Source organism: Ursus americanus, chromosome 7 (genome assembly GCF_024610735.1).
Source record: "Ursus americanus isolate L20-20 chromosome 7, mUrsAme1.1.p, whole genome shotgun sequence".
NCBI lineage: Eukaryota > Metazoa > Chordata > Mammalia > Carnivora > Ursidae > Ursus > Ursus americanus.
In genome coordinates this window covers 77,896,481-77,911,530 of record NC_142133.1, presented here as the reverse complement: position 1 = coordinate 77,911,530, position 15,050 = coordinate 77,896,481, and the positions used below count along the sequence as shown (strand labels likewise).

The 15,050-nt window shown below is 48.1% G+C and overlaps 2 protein-coding genes across 8 annotated transcripts in view; one reads left to right on the top strand and one right to left on the bottom strand.

Moving 5' to 3' along the window:
• The window catches only part of ROCK2 (Rho associated coiled-coil containing protein kinase 2), a 133,839-nt gene extending 132,310 nt beyond the window's left edge, over positions 1-1,529 (bottom strand). Inside the window, exon 1 of the mRNA XM_045776013.2 lies at positions 1,389-1,529. Coding sequence (XP_045631969.2) covers positions 1,389-1,529 — 141 coding nt within the window. The remainder of the gene's footprint in view (positions 1-1,388) is intronic.
• On the top strand, positions 1,053-13,690 carry LOC123778573 (uncharacterized). 7 transcript variants are annotated; one of them, XR_015725342.1, is made up of 5 exons: positions 1,053-1,191; positions 3,582-3,673; positions 6,247-6,655; positions 9,799-9,918; positions 10,024-13,690. XR_015725342.1 is itself a non-coding variant. In XM_087863857.1 (5 exons), the coding sequence occupies exon 1, from the start codon at positions 1,673-1,675 to the stop codon at positions 2,252-2,254; it is 582 nt and encodes a 193-aa protein (XP_087719983.1). In that variant the 3' UTR covers positions 2,255-2,369; positions 3,582-3,673; positions 6,247-6,655; positions 9,799-9,918; positions 10,024-13,421. The 7 variants fall into 7 exon arrangements, 3 of the variants coding, with proteins under 3 accessions (XP_087719983.1, XP_087719984.1, XP_087719981.1); XM_087863857.1 differs by lacking the exon at positions 1,053-1,191 and adding an exon at positions 1,673-2,369 and having other exon boundaries at positions 10,024-13,421; XR_015725343.1 differs by lacking the exon at positions 6,247-6,655 and having other exon boundaries at positions 10,024-13,674.
• The last annotated feature ends 1,360 nt before the right edge of the window (positions 13,691-15,050 follow it).

Genomic DNA, 15,050 nt, shown 5'->3' with positions numbered 1-15,050 from the left:
TAAAGACCCAAGAGATGAAAGTGCAGTAAAAAAGTACAGTAAAAAATTTCTATCTGGGATTGAATATGAACCTGATGAATACTTGCGGTACTATTTTTAACTGAACTTTCTGGCCTTGGGTCAAGGTTTTGCTAGCAAAATACCAAAGTGAAAATGTTGGGAGTGAAGCCCGGAGTCTCTGCTTTGGCCTAGGAAAAGTTATGCCCTTCATGCAAACAGTCCTACACCCAACTGAAGACTGCTAAAGAAGGACCAGGGTGTCATGATGCCATGAAAACACAACCAACACACTAATGTGAAAATCAGTGCAAGACAACGTCAAAGACATCAGACAGGACACAGTACATCACTACATTCTGCTCATTGTACAGAAAGACACACTCTTCAGTCAGTTCCTGCACTTTGGCCAAACAGCACTGAGTCACTCTGCAAATGATTCCAGAAACCTCAAAGGATAACCAATGACTTCTGAAGAAAAGTCAGTTAATCACTGGAAAGGGAGGAGACAGTTTTTCTCAGCATACAGTCACTAGGTTTCTCCCAGCAGAGAGTAGAACTGAACAGGAGTTCTGGTAGAGAACATCTGAAGGGTTCAAGGATCACCCACACAAATTCTAGTCCTCCCGAGTAAATTTAATATCCAGAGCATCTTTTTCACTTTCTTCTCCTCCCCGGGGTAAAACTCCATATCCCCCTTTCTCATAAATGCATCTCTAAAGCACACTGATCAAACTGTCTGTGAAATACAATCGTCTATCCTAACAAAAATAAGAAATAAGCAAGCATTCTACGGTGCATTTCTAATTTGTCAAACATACTCCTTTCTTAATCAAGAACCAACTAGCAGCCTTTACGTGGTTATTAATTTGCATTTCACAGACTGCCTTAAGAAAGAGATACAATGAAAAGGAGAGATTTATTCTACTCGACAATTCAGACTGATTCTTTGGCTCTGGCTCTTTGTCATCTACCCCAGCTGGGTACTCCCAACAGGGAAAGCATCAGGTTTCCCTGTTTCGACCCACGTCCCCACGCAGCATGCCACTCTTTCAAATTGGCTAGTCTAGTGAATATAAGACAGCAAATCCTGCTCCCTACCTCCCCAAAGCGAGAGGAGAGGCGGGAAGAAGAGGGGTGTTTCCTCCCAGGGCTCAAGAAAGAGGCAGCCGGGGATGACACCAGCTCCAAGAGGTAGAAGGGGAAGAATCAAACGTGGGTCTCTACTGCTGGAACTTGGTCGCAGAAGTCTCTGGCCTCCGACCCGGCCCGGCTGCCGGAAGCGGGGCGGGGTGGGGCGAGACCTCCCTCCCACGGATGGGTGGGCACAGAGGGGGATCAGAAGCAGGCGCTACTAGAGCAGGGAGGGCGCCCGGGCCCCGGCCACCTACCAGCAAGCTCTCCACGTTGATGGGCGAGCGAGGGTCTCGGATCAGCGCCTCCAGCTTCCTCTGGCGGCTTGCGCCCGCCCCGTCCCCCGGCACGGCCTCGGGGGCGCCGGGCATTTTCCCCGTCGCCGGGGGCCGGCTCATGCCGCCGCCGCCCGGCCCCGCACTCCCGCTCCCCGCGCTCCGGCCCGGGCGCCTCGGGGCCTAGCGCCGCCCCCGAACCGCCGGCTCCGGGCGGGGCTCCGCCAGGGCCCACCACCCGCCTCTAGCTCCGGCTTCGGCTCTCAATGCCGGTCCGGGGCCTGGGGTTGTCCAGGGGGCCGCCCGGCCCGGCCGGGAGCGGCGAAGAGCAGACGGCGTCCCCGCCCCTCAGTCAGATTCGCGCCGCCCGGTCCGCTCGTCCGCCGCGAGCTCCCTCAGGACTCCGAGGGCGGGAGCGGGGAAGCGGCGAGGCCACTGCCGGGCTGGACCGCCCCGCCCTCTGGCGCTCCCGGAGGCAGAAGCCCGGGCTCAGACAACTACGGCCGCCGCCAGCCCGCCCCCATACTCGCCGGGGCAGCTTCGGTCCCACAAGCCCGAACCCCTCACACACTCCCGCGCGGATCCCGTCTCCGGCGGCGCGCAGCCGCTACCCACAAGCCCCTCGGGCCGCGGCCGCTGGCGCGCGCCCCCGCTCGCCCCGCCCCGCCCCGCGCGCGCCACCGCCCCCGCCCGCCGGCCTCCGCCTCTTGTCGCCCCTTCGCCTCCATTTTTTTCGTTTCCTCCTGTGGGTCCCGTTTCGCGTTTCTCCTTTTGGAACCTCCTTCCTTCCCCGCTTCCTCCTCCCCCTCTTTGAGTTCTCCGAGGGTAAACGGCCGGGCGCGCGGTGACCGCCTCGCTTGACCCTCCAGCGGGGGGAGGGGAGAGCGCGCCCGGGGCTGGGGTCTTTCCGCGGCCCCGCTCCCGACAGACCCTGCACCGGAGGGTGACCCCGCTGATTCAGGGGTCGGTCGCCCACCCCCACCCCCTCTGCCGCCGCGCCCGGGGGTCGGGGAGGTTGGGGGGATGGGGGGATGGGGGGATGGGTGGGCCCGCCCCCACTGACTCAGCGCACAGCTATGCGGGCCTTGCATCACCCGCGCCAAAATAATAGCGACCGCCAGTCGCTGCCCTCGCCTGCGGCGCTCTGCGCTGGCGAGGGGCCTGCCTGGGCCAGGAAGATTTTAGTGGAAAGGCTGGGGGAGTGTGCAATGGGAGTCGGAAACTGGACTTCTCGTCCCGGTGTGGAGGGCCTGGAAGAGTTGCTTCCGGCCCCAGGGCAGAAGTCCTGGAATCCGAAAACCTTTGTGCAGGTCCCCAGCGGTCTTCTCCCAGCCTAGGCTTAAACACTAATCAGGAAGAGGATAAGAGCGATAGAAAAAGGCTTCCATCCGCAGGCCTGCTCCAGGTCCAGAAGAAGGGTGGTTGGCTATAGGGGCCGCTCCTCCGCATTCCTGCCCTCTCGCGACCCGTGCCGTTGGTCAGATCCACCCAGGGCGCAATCTGAAAAATATGTGCCAAGAGCTATAAAACTCTTCATTGAGCCCCTTTGACCTAGTAAACCCATTTAAGGAAGTCCATGTCTAAGGAAATAATCCAAAGGGGAAGGGGGAGGGAGAACTTGTATAAAGATGTTTATAGCAGGGCTATTTAGAATGTTCATAATGACCAAAACCTGCGAAGGGGCATGGTTGTCCAACAGTTGGGGAATAATCCAAGCAAGCTCTGTCACATTAACAGAATCCTGGCAGGTATGTCGGATTTATGTCAAATGCATGAAATTTTGGCAAGTACATGAAAAGATGTATTGGAAATAAGGTTAAATGAACAACAGATACAAAATAGTTTTATACACTACTTAAAACGATGTAAAATGAGCAGCTGCAAGAACAAGAGAGTACGGTTGTTTTTAAGGGAATGCGATTTTTTTTTTCTGTATAGATGCTTAAGAGAACATTAAAATTTCAAAAATTGAAAAACTGTACTCAGCTGGACCATTCCAAAAAAGCTATAATCTACTCCCCATTAAGTAATAGGAATCTTAAGAACCTTTCTCACTGGCATGTCAGAGATAAGCTCACAGAGATCTGCAGCTGAGTTCTAAAGCTATAACCTTGTAAAAGTAGCAATTGAATCAGTAAATGTTCCAGCAGCGTCATCTTTTGCTTTGTGTTAAAGCCACCCTCACTTGGACTTAGGCAGGAAGAGGCCCTGAACCATCCGATACAGCCTTTTCCTCTCGGATAATAACACTGACTTCTGGGCAGAAGGTAAGTCCTTTAAATCTGTATGTTGAGTGACTCATTCATACCTCTACAACCACACCAGGAAAACAAAGTGAGCCAGAGACTTTTGCTTATGCACTGGAGCAAAATAAGAGAAAATCCGTGATTCTGGATCCTTTTCCCTGTAGACAATAAAATATATGCAAAGCCAAAGGAGTACCATGTGGTTCTCAGGTTCCAAATTAATTTTGCAATAACTGGCTATATATTTTTATGGAGCTTGGTGGGCTAACAGGAAGTCATGGTCCCAAATACTGGCCATGAAAACCTTATTTGAAAAGAATTAGTAGTGATCAGCAAGATATAGATAATGGGCACCTTCTACATTGGCTAGAAAAGGTGATACTGTAGAAGATTGCTAACCAGGACCTGCACCATTGTCTACATGGAAAAAAAGAAGACTGATCTCTTGATAGGAGTTAAACCATTTTTGTTTTGTGGTTTTGTGTGTGTGTTTTTTTTTTAATTTTGGCCAACAGAACAATTCTTTTACCAAAGTAATGCACAAATGCATTCTTGTAAAAGTTAAAAGAAGCCAGACATATATAACACATACCTCAAAAAATTACTCTCCCAAGTCTCCCTACACACCACACATTCTCTTGGCAGTCAAGGCCTTTACCTTATTCTCATACATACATATTTGTATATATACACAAATGTATCTTTTCCCCACACATCTGGCCTTATAGTCTCTCGCAACTTGATTTCTTTCCCCTTAATTAATAATATGTCTTAGAGAGATCTCCCTGTCTGTAAACCTCACTCTTTTGAACTGCTGTACTATATTCCATGGTATGTATGCACCAGACTTTTATTTTCTCTCTCTTAGAGAGCATCATACGGGACTCTGGAAACAAACTGGGCTAAAATCCTGCTGTTTCCACACCCTAGCTATGCCTGTCTCAGTTTCCTTACATTGTCTGTTACAAAGCGCTTAGAAGAGTGCTAGCCCTCATAAATGTCAGATGTTAGTAGTATTTGCTCAGTGTCTCAAACGTTGTTGCAGTTGACATCCTTGTATTTTTGTCCTCATGTGGACATACATAAATAGCGTAGGTTCCTAGACGTGAAATTGTTGTATGAATAGGTAAGCATACCTTACGTAGTTGTAAATACTGTCAAACTCTCCTTTAAAAAGGCTACACAGTTTACATTGTCATGATCAGAGGAAACTCCCAGTATCCCTTTACATTGGCTATTGTTCACTTTCTAAGACTAATTTTTGCCAATCTCATGGGCAAACAAAATGGCAGCTTGTTTTCATTTGTATTCCCGTCATTACTACTGAAGATGAGCATTTTGTGTTTCTGTTTCTTCTGAAATTACCTGTTTATATCTTTTGTCCACTGGATTTGCTTTCCTTACTGATTTAGAGGAGCTCTTTATGCATTATGGCTATTCCTTCTTATTATAATATAATGTTAAAATACGTGTTACATTTTGCAAATATTTTCTAACAGTCTGTTGCTTGTCATTCAGTTTTGGTTTTGGTGTTTTTGGTCACACAAAAGTTTTACCTTTTATGAAACCAAATCTATCAACATTTTCCTTAATAGCTTCAGGATTTTTTGTCTGGGTGGGGAAAGATTTTAAACCCAGTTTTTAGGGCACACAGAGGACTGAAACTGCAGGCAGCTCTATGAAATGAGAGTTTCCTAATAATATCAAGCTCACCTCATCCCCAGTGAGCCGTAGAAAGAGGGTGTCCCTGTGTTTGCACTTCTCAGAGGGATTCCTGCTGCTCTGTGGCTCGGTCCAAGGTTGGCGGCTTCCTTTTTAACACTGTCTCCAAAGTATCCTGAGCACTGATGGGACAGATGGGAACGTGGACAAAAACTGTTCGATATGAAGGAAGAGTAACAGGGAAATAAGCACCGAGAATATAGGGAATGTAAACAGGCTGGCCTATCAGTGTATAAGGCTTTGGTCCTACCATAACGAGGTAGATATGTAGGACTTAGAAGCTCCACCCCATTTCATCTGAATTTTGTCTGTGTTTCTTTTCTCTCTCTTCATCCCCAGCCCATTTCTGTGTGGTTCGTGTCAACTTAACATCCACTACCCAGCAATACCTTCCTAGCTCTCCTGGTACTTCATAGTCTAAACTCGGGGACCCCCTCTCTGGTCTACCTGAGCCCCATCTGCTCTGTTCCAGTTTTTAATTTGAGGGATCTACCTCTTCTGCAGGAATTAAGCCACCCTTCTGAAGCAACCTTGCCCTCTCCACCCATAAAGAGGTCTATAAAAGAATGATTTTTTTGTCTTCCCGTGTGGCACTTGGAATTACTTGTTTAATGAAAATAATTATTAATGAATAAGGGCTTACTATGTGCTAGACAATGTGCATTATAGAAATTATCTTACTTCTCAAAACAGTCTTTTGCTAATGGTAATATTACTCTGCCCATTTTTCCAGATGATGTAATAGGGACTCGTATGTGATAATGGAATGAATAAATTAATAAATGGAGGGATGGATGAAAACAATAAAATCTGAATGGGCTGGCTATCACCAAAACATGCAACAACTTTTCCCATCTTGCTTAACATTGCAGAACAACTCAAGCTGGCGTTGTAGTGAGATGCTTCTGCCCCACATAAGCCAAGATTTAATCACAGAATAAAGGAATGAACTCTAAACACAAAGGTGTCATTATTATAGTAAACTCCACTCCTCTAAAGGATACAGGGTTTAATGGTTTCTGAAATAGGGTTTCATCCGAGGTTTCATTCATGGTTCTGGTAATAACTCACAGCATGAATGAGAAAATTGCTGTACCTTCTGTGAGTCAGTTTCCTCATACACAAAACAGAAATAATGAAGCTTGGTTGTCATTAAGTCTCCTTAAGATCTCTAGATGAAAGATACTGGATGCGTCCAAGACAAATTATTCACCAGTATACTATGGAAGATAGAGGAGAATAAAGCTGGTCACGGCTCAAATGCATACTTGGAGGTAAATGGTAAGTCACTCCAAAATATCTACATATATATGTTTGAAAAGAGTCTTCCCAAGAAATGGAAAACTCACCTGCTCCCCGGAAAGCTAAGCTTCGATCCTGGTCCTGCCAGTTTGGCGAGAGACCTTGATGTCATGTGTGGCAATCTTTTTCCCATGAGTGAGCTAGAAATGGCCTCAGGTATGCTTTATGTGATTTCCCTGCTCAAAAATCTCATTGGATTTTCTGTGATTATGCATGGAATCCTCAGCCTGGAATCTGGGGCTTTCTACAAAGTGTCCACAACCTCCGTTTCGAGGCTTTTCTTCCACTGCTCCTCCTTACTTTTTCTCAAACTGAACATAATTGGCTCTTCTCGTCTTGGCTCTTTGGTTAAGCAAATTTCCATCCATGTGGAATGCCATCCCTTCTTCCCTTCTCCACCCACCAAGCTTCTAACCATCCTCCTTCTGTTCTTGAATAAAGGGCTTGACTCGTCCTGAGCCCTGGATCCCTTGTAGATTTTAACAAAATATTTAGCAAGGTGCTTGCCTCACCTACACGAAGAAAGCAATATCTTTATTTTTCTCTTGGTGTTTTTAACATCCCCCAAAATGGGTCTGTTGTGTGTCTAGAGTAAATTAGCAACTTCCCATCATTTACCATCTGCCATGTGACGAGTCCTTTCCTACCGTTCCATTCTTCAAACACTTTGATCCAGCAAACTTTAATCCATATAGGACACATTGTTCCCAGAAGAAACCATGCCATTTCCACCTCTGAGCTTTGCTGGTACCATTCCACCTCCCTGCCTTTTCCCTCCCGGTCTGCCCAGCACCAACCACCTCGGAAGTCACACTTCTTCCAATCCAGTTCCCTATGTCCTGCTTTTCTTCTAAATTCAACTGGAGCATTGTGCTGGTTCTTTGGCAGATACAGAAAGGAACTGAGTATGGATTCTTCCTGCATAGAGTTCACAATGAAGAAATGGTAAATTGAATAGGTACCCAGTGTTTGTTTAATGACCAAATGGTCGAATCAAAGTATATACCCCCCCAAAAAAAAAACCACCACAAATAATTATAATTCCAGAAAGGTAAGTTCCTGAAGAAATTCTCAGATAATATACTAAGAGAACTCAAAGGATCCTGGAGCAAGAGAGATCTTCTAGCAAGGGGATCAGGAAAAGGAGGGGACCTGTAACCTGGGGCCTTAGGATTCAGTAGGGTTCGGAAATGGAGAGAGGGAACAGTCTTCCAAGCTAAACAAGGACAGGTGTGGGAAACTGTGAAGTAACTGAAAGGGAAAATAAGTAATGACTAGAGAGTAGGCACACGCATGGTTAGAAGGACCACAGAGGTCCAGCAGAGGAGGTAAGCTGACACCAGGGCAGGGAAGGCCTAGCGTCTGTATTAACATGCTGGGTGACGTCTCTAAGCCACTGCTGTCTTCTGGGACTGGCTGTAATTGAAGATACTGGCAGAGGCCACCACCCTCCGATTCTGTCACCCCCTGAGGTGGGCACTGGGGAACTCATCAGCAATTATGGGCACGATGGGGTGGCACATGGGACTCAGCAGCAGTACTATGAAGCGAAGTGGAAGGAGGCCGGTTTGGGAGACATTTTTGCAATCCACAGGCCACCGTTTGTAATTAGGTGGTTTATAATCACGAGTAATTAAAAACCTACAAAGCACACAAAGAAGAAAACTGTAAAGTGGTTGGTCATTAGAATACAGGGGTAGCACTGAGTTTCCACAAACACCTGGCTTATGGTGAAATGAGAAACCACTTCTAACTTCCTGGCCTTTAGAGTGGCCCTTCGATTGCTAAGGTTGCTCTTGTAATATTCCAGTTGATGCTTTGGCCCCTAAATGGAGTTGGGCCTTCGTGAAGTGAAGACGGAGGAGGCGGGGTGCTGGGAGTCAGAGCCGTGGGCGGAAGTGCAGGCTGGTCCACATCTTGGGGCAGGCGGTGAGGCTGAAGAGAGCAAACCCGCAGTAGAGTCACAGAAACCTCATTCCCCCCCAGCTCTGTCCTCTCCCAGCTGTGTGCAGATCAGCTCCCCTTCTCTGAGCTTCAGTTCCTCTCTTAGGGTTTTTGTGAGAACAAGTTAAGAGAGGGCTCGTACAGCATCCGACCTGTTGAACAGGTGGTCCGTAGAAGCTGGTTCCTTCTCACTCATCAGAAGCTGACAGGATCCCAGGCATTGTTTCTTTCATTTATTCATTCAACGTATATTTGGAGGTTCAACAAAGATATTTATGTACCGGTCACACAGCAGTAAACAGCAGAGAAACAATCTCTGTGAATCCTTTTTAGGTTTCTGATATGACGGAGGGGATGACCATGACATAAATAATCATACAAATAAATAAGTCATTAGAGATGGGATAAGAGCTACAAAGGAAAAGTACAAGATGCGAAGAGAATCAGAACAGGGGGCCTCATCCAGATGGGGATCAGGGGAGGTTCATGAGAAAGTAATGATCCAGAAGAGGTCTAAAAGGATGCATAAAACCTGGGAAAACTTGGGGACCAGGGAGAAGCGGGCTGGCCTGGCTGAGATCAAGGGGAAAAGTTTGGGTTTTTTTTTTTAAACAAATAAGGGCATTTCATAACAGACAGGCTTATAGTTAGGCCACTTGCTATGTGGTTTGCTAAGAGTGGCACCATACCACGGAAACGACGGGGCCGTGACTAGTAGAGAGAAAACACTCGTTCTTCCAAATCACTGCAGTTCAGCCTGGTCACGTTTTAGCCTACCTGTCCCCAACCCCTCATATCTGCGGGAGTCTTTGTGGTCATTTCTCTAAGTACTTTCTGTAGTCATTCTTGGAAGCAGGTGAATCTGGAAGCACTCTGTCAGATAGATCCTTGTTCCGGTCACACCAGAGAGAGGGCCCATTTCTGTCCTTTATCCAAAGCAGCAAAACCCAGTGGGGTTAATAGAAGTTGGACACATGAGACGGGGCTTCAGCGCCACCATTTACGGGCTGTGTGACCTTGGGCGAGTCACTTAACCTAGCTGCCCTCCACAACTCCACCCGTAAACCAACTCTGCAGAATTGATCTCAGTGTTAAAACAGGGACACGTACGTGAGGGGACTATACAAAGATGACTCCGGAGGCACGTTCAGAGTCCTTTCTCTTAATCCCTGCCGTAGTCCCCAGCTTGCGTCCTGGGCATTGAAGAGGAGAGGAAGGAGATGTCAAGCATGACCTCCAGGGTTCGCTAGGACTCATCAGTAAAGTAACAAAAATCAACTATTGCATCTAAATGCAAGGTAAGTTTATTTTAACATAGATGAAAATGAATGAGTTTAAAAAAAAACAAAACCAAAGCAAGTAATAGGATAATCCTTTGTGATTCTTTGCACTTTTCTGGGCAGGTTGGGGGAGAGCAAAAGAAAGAAAAAGAAGGAAATACATGGTGGCAACCCAGAGACTGAATGCCCATGAGCAGAGTCTTCAAATCTTTCCATTTCTTGTTGACATTCTCACTGACGGTGTTTGAACAGGGCCGGGCTGTTGACGCGCAATCATTGTTTGCTGTCGCCCAGCAGAACCTGTGAGATAAAGCCGTCCAAAGCTTGACAGACATCACTCTGTCACCACGACACCAGCAAGGTGTGAGCCGCCAGCCTGAGGGGAAGGGGCAGGCTCTGGTTCCATCTGCTCCCCCACGGACCTTCAGAAGTGCTGCGAGAATTTGCAGCCAGAGCGGACAGCCTAGCATCAGGAAGGGCGCAGAGGAGCAGAGATGTTCTGGAAGCCAGAGCCTCTGAGGCCTGGGCCTCAGATACAATGCACGTTCTCCTTCCCAGACACCACAAAGGTGACTGAGGCAACGTGAAGTGACCCACGCTGCTCCCCATGCCTTGGAGGGTGGGCGTGGGCTCTCGAGGTTTCTCTCGGGGTTTGCTCTCGAGGCTTCCTCCTGCGCAGCTCCCAGGGCTCCTCGTGAGCTCTTTATCGTCACCGCGGCTGCAGTGACTACCAGGCACCAAGGACTGTGACTGAGGAACTTGGAGATAAGTGAGGCAAGGTCACGGACCTCATTACTTGGGGAGGGAAAGGAGACATAGACACAGGCCCTGCAAGGAGTAAGTGGTCCGCTTACAAACTGCTACAATGAGGAGTTGACTGAATGAGCGTAAGGCCATACACGCAAGTGAGCCCCGCGTCAGAAGAAAGCACAGGATTTGGAGTGTGAAGGCAGAGTGGACACCCCAGCTCCCCCAGTCAGCATCGGGGCCTTAGGCCGGGTACTTCTGCTTCTTCCAAATTCATTGTCTACCCTGCTCTGTGCCCCAGGGGCTGACCTCTGTGACCCACCTCCCTGGGCTCCCTTGCCATGTGTTTTCTGGCTGGGCTCAGACAAAGGGGGTCCCTGGATAAGAGATTGGGACCTCCACCCTGTCCCATCCTCTGACGACAGCTCAGTATCCAACACCTGCAGCCCCCCCCCCCCTCGCTGCATCCCATTCTCACTGGGCTCCAGGGACATTGGGTCCTCCCCTCACCCTTGTGGCCCTTGCTTCTCACTGCTACTAACACCTGGGGCCTCAATATGCCTTGTCTTTCTTTAATCCTGTCTACACCTCCAGAAAGAGCTCCTTCGTAGAAACCACCTGAATCAATTCTGTTTCCTATTGAGACCCAATTTATTAGAGCAAGTCATGGAACTTCTCAGAGTGTCAAGTTCTTCCACTATGAAATGGAAATAGTAATACTTAGTACCTAGCACCATGCTTGACCATGGGCCCTCAGTAAACACTGGTTGGTTGAATAAATGAATGGATGGACCATGATGGCTGGCTGGGTGGGTGAATGGAAGAATACTTATAGGATTAGTGACAAGATGTTAATGCATTAGGTATGAAAGTACTGGTTATCATAATTCTTATTACATGGTCAGTGAATGTAAGAGATAGCTTAAACTATCTTGATATAAAAAATGGGCATGGGTCGAGAATCAGGAAAACTGAGTCCCAGTTTTTCTATTTGTAAATTGTGTGATCTTAGGCAAATTATCTTCCCATTCTGTGCCTCTATTTCCACTCCTCTAAAGCAAAAAAAATGAGAGTTTATAACCCCTAAGGAGCCATCTAGCTTGGACAGCCTATCAAGTGCTAAACATTCCAGAGAAACAGCTTGAATTGGAGAAGTTGGGGACATGCTCAGGGCAGAGACAGGGACTTGAAGAGCATAGTAAGGACCAACCAGAACAGCAGGACACTCCAATGAATAGAGACTCGAGGGGATTAACGGGGCAAGTTTGGTCAATGCAGATGACCCAGAATAAACATCTGGCCAGAACAGAAGTTGTCTGTGGGAACTCAAGGGACCTTGAGCATCGGGCTGAGGAGCTAACGCTGCAAAAGGGAAGGAATCTGACTTCCACGAGGCCCCGGAAGCCAACAGAGGACTCGGATTTGAGTTTCCTCTGCTCGATCCTCTGAAATGCCACCAGGGTCCCTGTCTTCCTCTCCTGATGGCAGCTGCCTTCTCTCTTCTGTGAGTCCTTTCTCTGAAGGTCACTTGTCAAATTAAGGATGAGGGAAAATTTATTGGGTGAGGAAACCATTTGGTAAGGGATCTTTTTGGCACCGTTCAAACCTTGGCAAAGGCCCCGTTCCTGTCATGAGCCTCCTTACATTTTGAAATCTGTTTGTTCGAAGGAAAGTCAAAGGTCAGATAATCAAAAGAAAGTGATTTTAAAAAACTGTTGCAAAAATATAAATTCAGAAATAAAAAATTTTAATCGGGCTTGAGCAAGAATATCACCCTGAAGGATCCTGGACATGAAGTCAAAACACTTGAAAAAAAATGATAGAAATGAACATGAAGGGTAATAATGCAGAACCACTGTGGAGTTAATAACTCCATAGTGTGATTTGGTAAGCAGCTAGCTGTGTGAGTTTCAGCACGTCCCATCATCTCTGGCCTCAGTTTTCCCATATGTTACATAGAGGAGACAGACTCGACGGTGGGCTCTGAAATCTCTCCTGCCCACGTAGGGCCTTCAGCTCCCATGCCACTGCTCTCTCTTTCAACTCTGTTGAAAACAGCATTCCTCAGAGGGCACAAGACAACCTAACACTACTTTGGTTTCAGCTTGCCTGACCTCTGTCCCGGGTGTGGCCTCTCTGAGCGCAGGGGCCGGAGACCTGAGGCCGCTGCTCGGCTCTGGAGCGCTGTGCGGCTTTCGCCAGACATGAAAAGGAACGTCAGCACCAGCCTGCAGTCAAGCTGGGCCTCTGCAGGGGGGGGGGGTCCTCTAGACATGGCCAGCCTCACTGCCTCGCCAGAGACAAATCTCCTTGCTTCTAGCGGAGCTCCCTGGGGTGGCCCCCTGACCACTTGTCCACACCCCACAGGCCTCACACTGTGGTCATTTCAAAATGGCCCTGTGTGGTTGGTGTTATTCTCCAGCTCAAAAATGTGCACGAAGCCTCCTTGCTGAGCTATGGGGGCATGTCCCCAAGCTGCTCCCATCCTGCGAGATGCAGAAGCCCAGGCTGTGTCACTTGAGTTTGGAGAACTTCACTCCCACCTTGCAGAGTCCCAGCACCCCACGATTCCAGAGAAAAGAGACCTGTGCAGGCTCATTGAGCCGAGCATATTTCTGAAATATATTTGACCAAAAGGACTTTTCTTGAGTAACTCCAAGCAATGGCCCTCAGAACGGCAACTCCAGTCTGCTTTGGGAAACACTGCCCTGTGGGTAAAAAGCCAAACTTTCTGGTGTTTAGCTAAGGCTCACCTCCGTCTGGCCCCCGCTAACTCACAGTCCCTCTCCCTGTTTCTCCTCTGTACACCCGCAAGGCCAGGGCCATGGAGTTATTAGTTGACAGTTCATTTCTGTGTGTGCCAATGTTGCAAAAATGTAAACTTGGGGGGCGCCTGGGTGGCACAGTGGTTAAGCGTCTGTCTTCGGCTCAGGGTGTGACCCTGGCATTCTAGGATCAAGCCCCGTGTCAGGCTCCTTCGCTGGGAGCCTGCTTCTTCCTCTCCCACTCCCCCTGCTGTGTTCCCTCTGTCGCTGGCTGTCTCTATGTCAAATAAATAAATAAAATCTTTATTTAAAAAAAGTGCTTGAAAAGTTAAGTTCTACTACTTAATCTCTCACTTTTTTGTTAAAAAAACTATGCATTTCACCCCCATCCCCAGGCCTTTGTTCAGGTTGTCTGCAAAGCTTTTCCTTTATTCACCTAGGAAAAGCCTATTCACCTGACGAAGCTTTACTCAAATACCACCACCCCAAATTCCTTACTTAGAATTTATTATTTATTAACGTGCTCCCCGGCACTTTTCATGAACTTCTGTTAAAGTACTTTCCATTCTGGGGCGCCTGGGTGGCTCAGTCGGTTAAGCACCTGACTCTTTTGATTTTGACTCAGGTCATGATCTCAGGGTCCCAGGATCAAGCCCTGTGACAGGCTCCCTACTCAGCGGGGAGTCTACTTGAGATTTCCTCCCTCTCCCTTTGCCCTCTCCCCCCTTCACATGCTCTCTTTCTCTCAAATAAATAAATCTTTAAAAAGAAAGAAAGTGTTTTCATGTACTCCCCCTGACAGTTACACGTAATGGCTATCATAGTACTGTTTGCCAGTGCTGGGTTCTGTGCGAGAGGTGTACTGGTTAGAAAAATAAAAGCAGACCCTGTCCTCTGTTTCCGGGTCCCCTCTCCTCATCTTGGAGCTCTTCGATCACATTCTGGGAATCTCCTCTCCATCGGAATCTGTCTCGGGCACGGTGGTAGGACCTCCGCATTAACTTGCCTCTGTTAGATAATCTGCTGAAACCAGAAAGAAAATGGGTCTGAGCCCTGGAAGGAAAGAAAATGAAGCATTTATTTGCAATATTTCCCAAATTCAGGGGTTCAGTTATTTGGCGTTCAGTCAGAAAGGAAATGGGGAGCGAGCCAACAGGCACGACAGGTCCTGTCCGAGGGCGCAGAGCAGGTGCCCTGGAGCGCGCCCGGCAGTGAAGTTCAGACTTTCTCTGGGCTTCTTTGCTCCTGGACCCGGTCCTCGCAAACCAAGGACACATTAGACACAGCAGATGAAGAGTGCCTGAGTCAGCAGCCCGCAGTAGCTGAGCGGGCGGCAGATTCAGTGCGAAAGAAAGACAGAGCTGGGGCCATGGGGGGAGGGGCAAACGGCTCCCTGAACCTCTGCGGTCTCAGCCTCTGTGGACATCACTACACCGGGGGCAGCAGAGCGTGAGAGCCAGAGATGCCCGGATGTCCAAGAAGCCATCACGGCACTTTCCATACCCCCCTCAGAAGGCGGCAAAGTGTATTTAAGCTATTGGAGGAAAGTTTATTTTTATTTTGGGGCGGATGAATTTATTTTTTAAATTATGAGTATTCATTCCAAAGGTGAAGATTTCCCCCAAGGTGGCATCACAG

Coding starts and splice junctions, on each gene's coding strand:
- LOC123778573 (XM_087863858.1), top strand. CDS start 1,673: ATGCCGGTCCGGGGCCTGGGGTTGTCCAGGGGGCCGCCCGGCCCGGCC.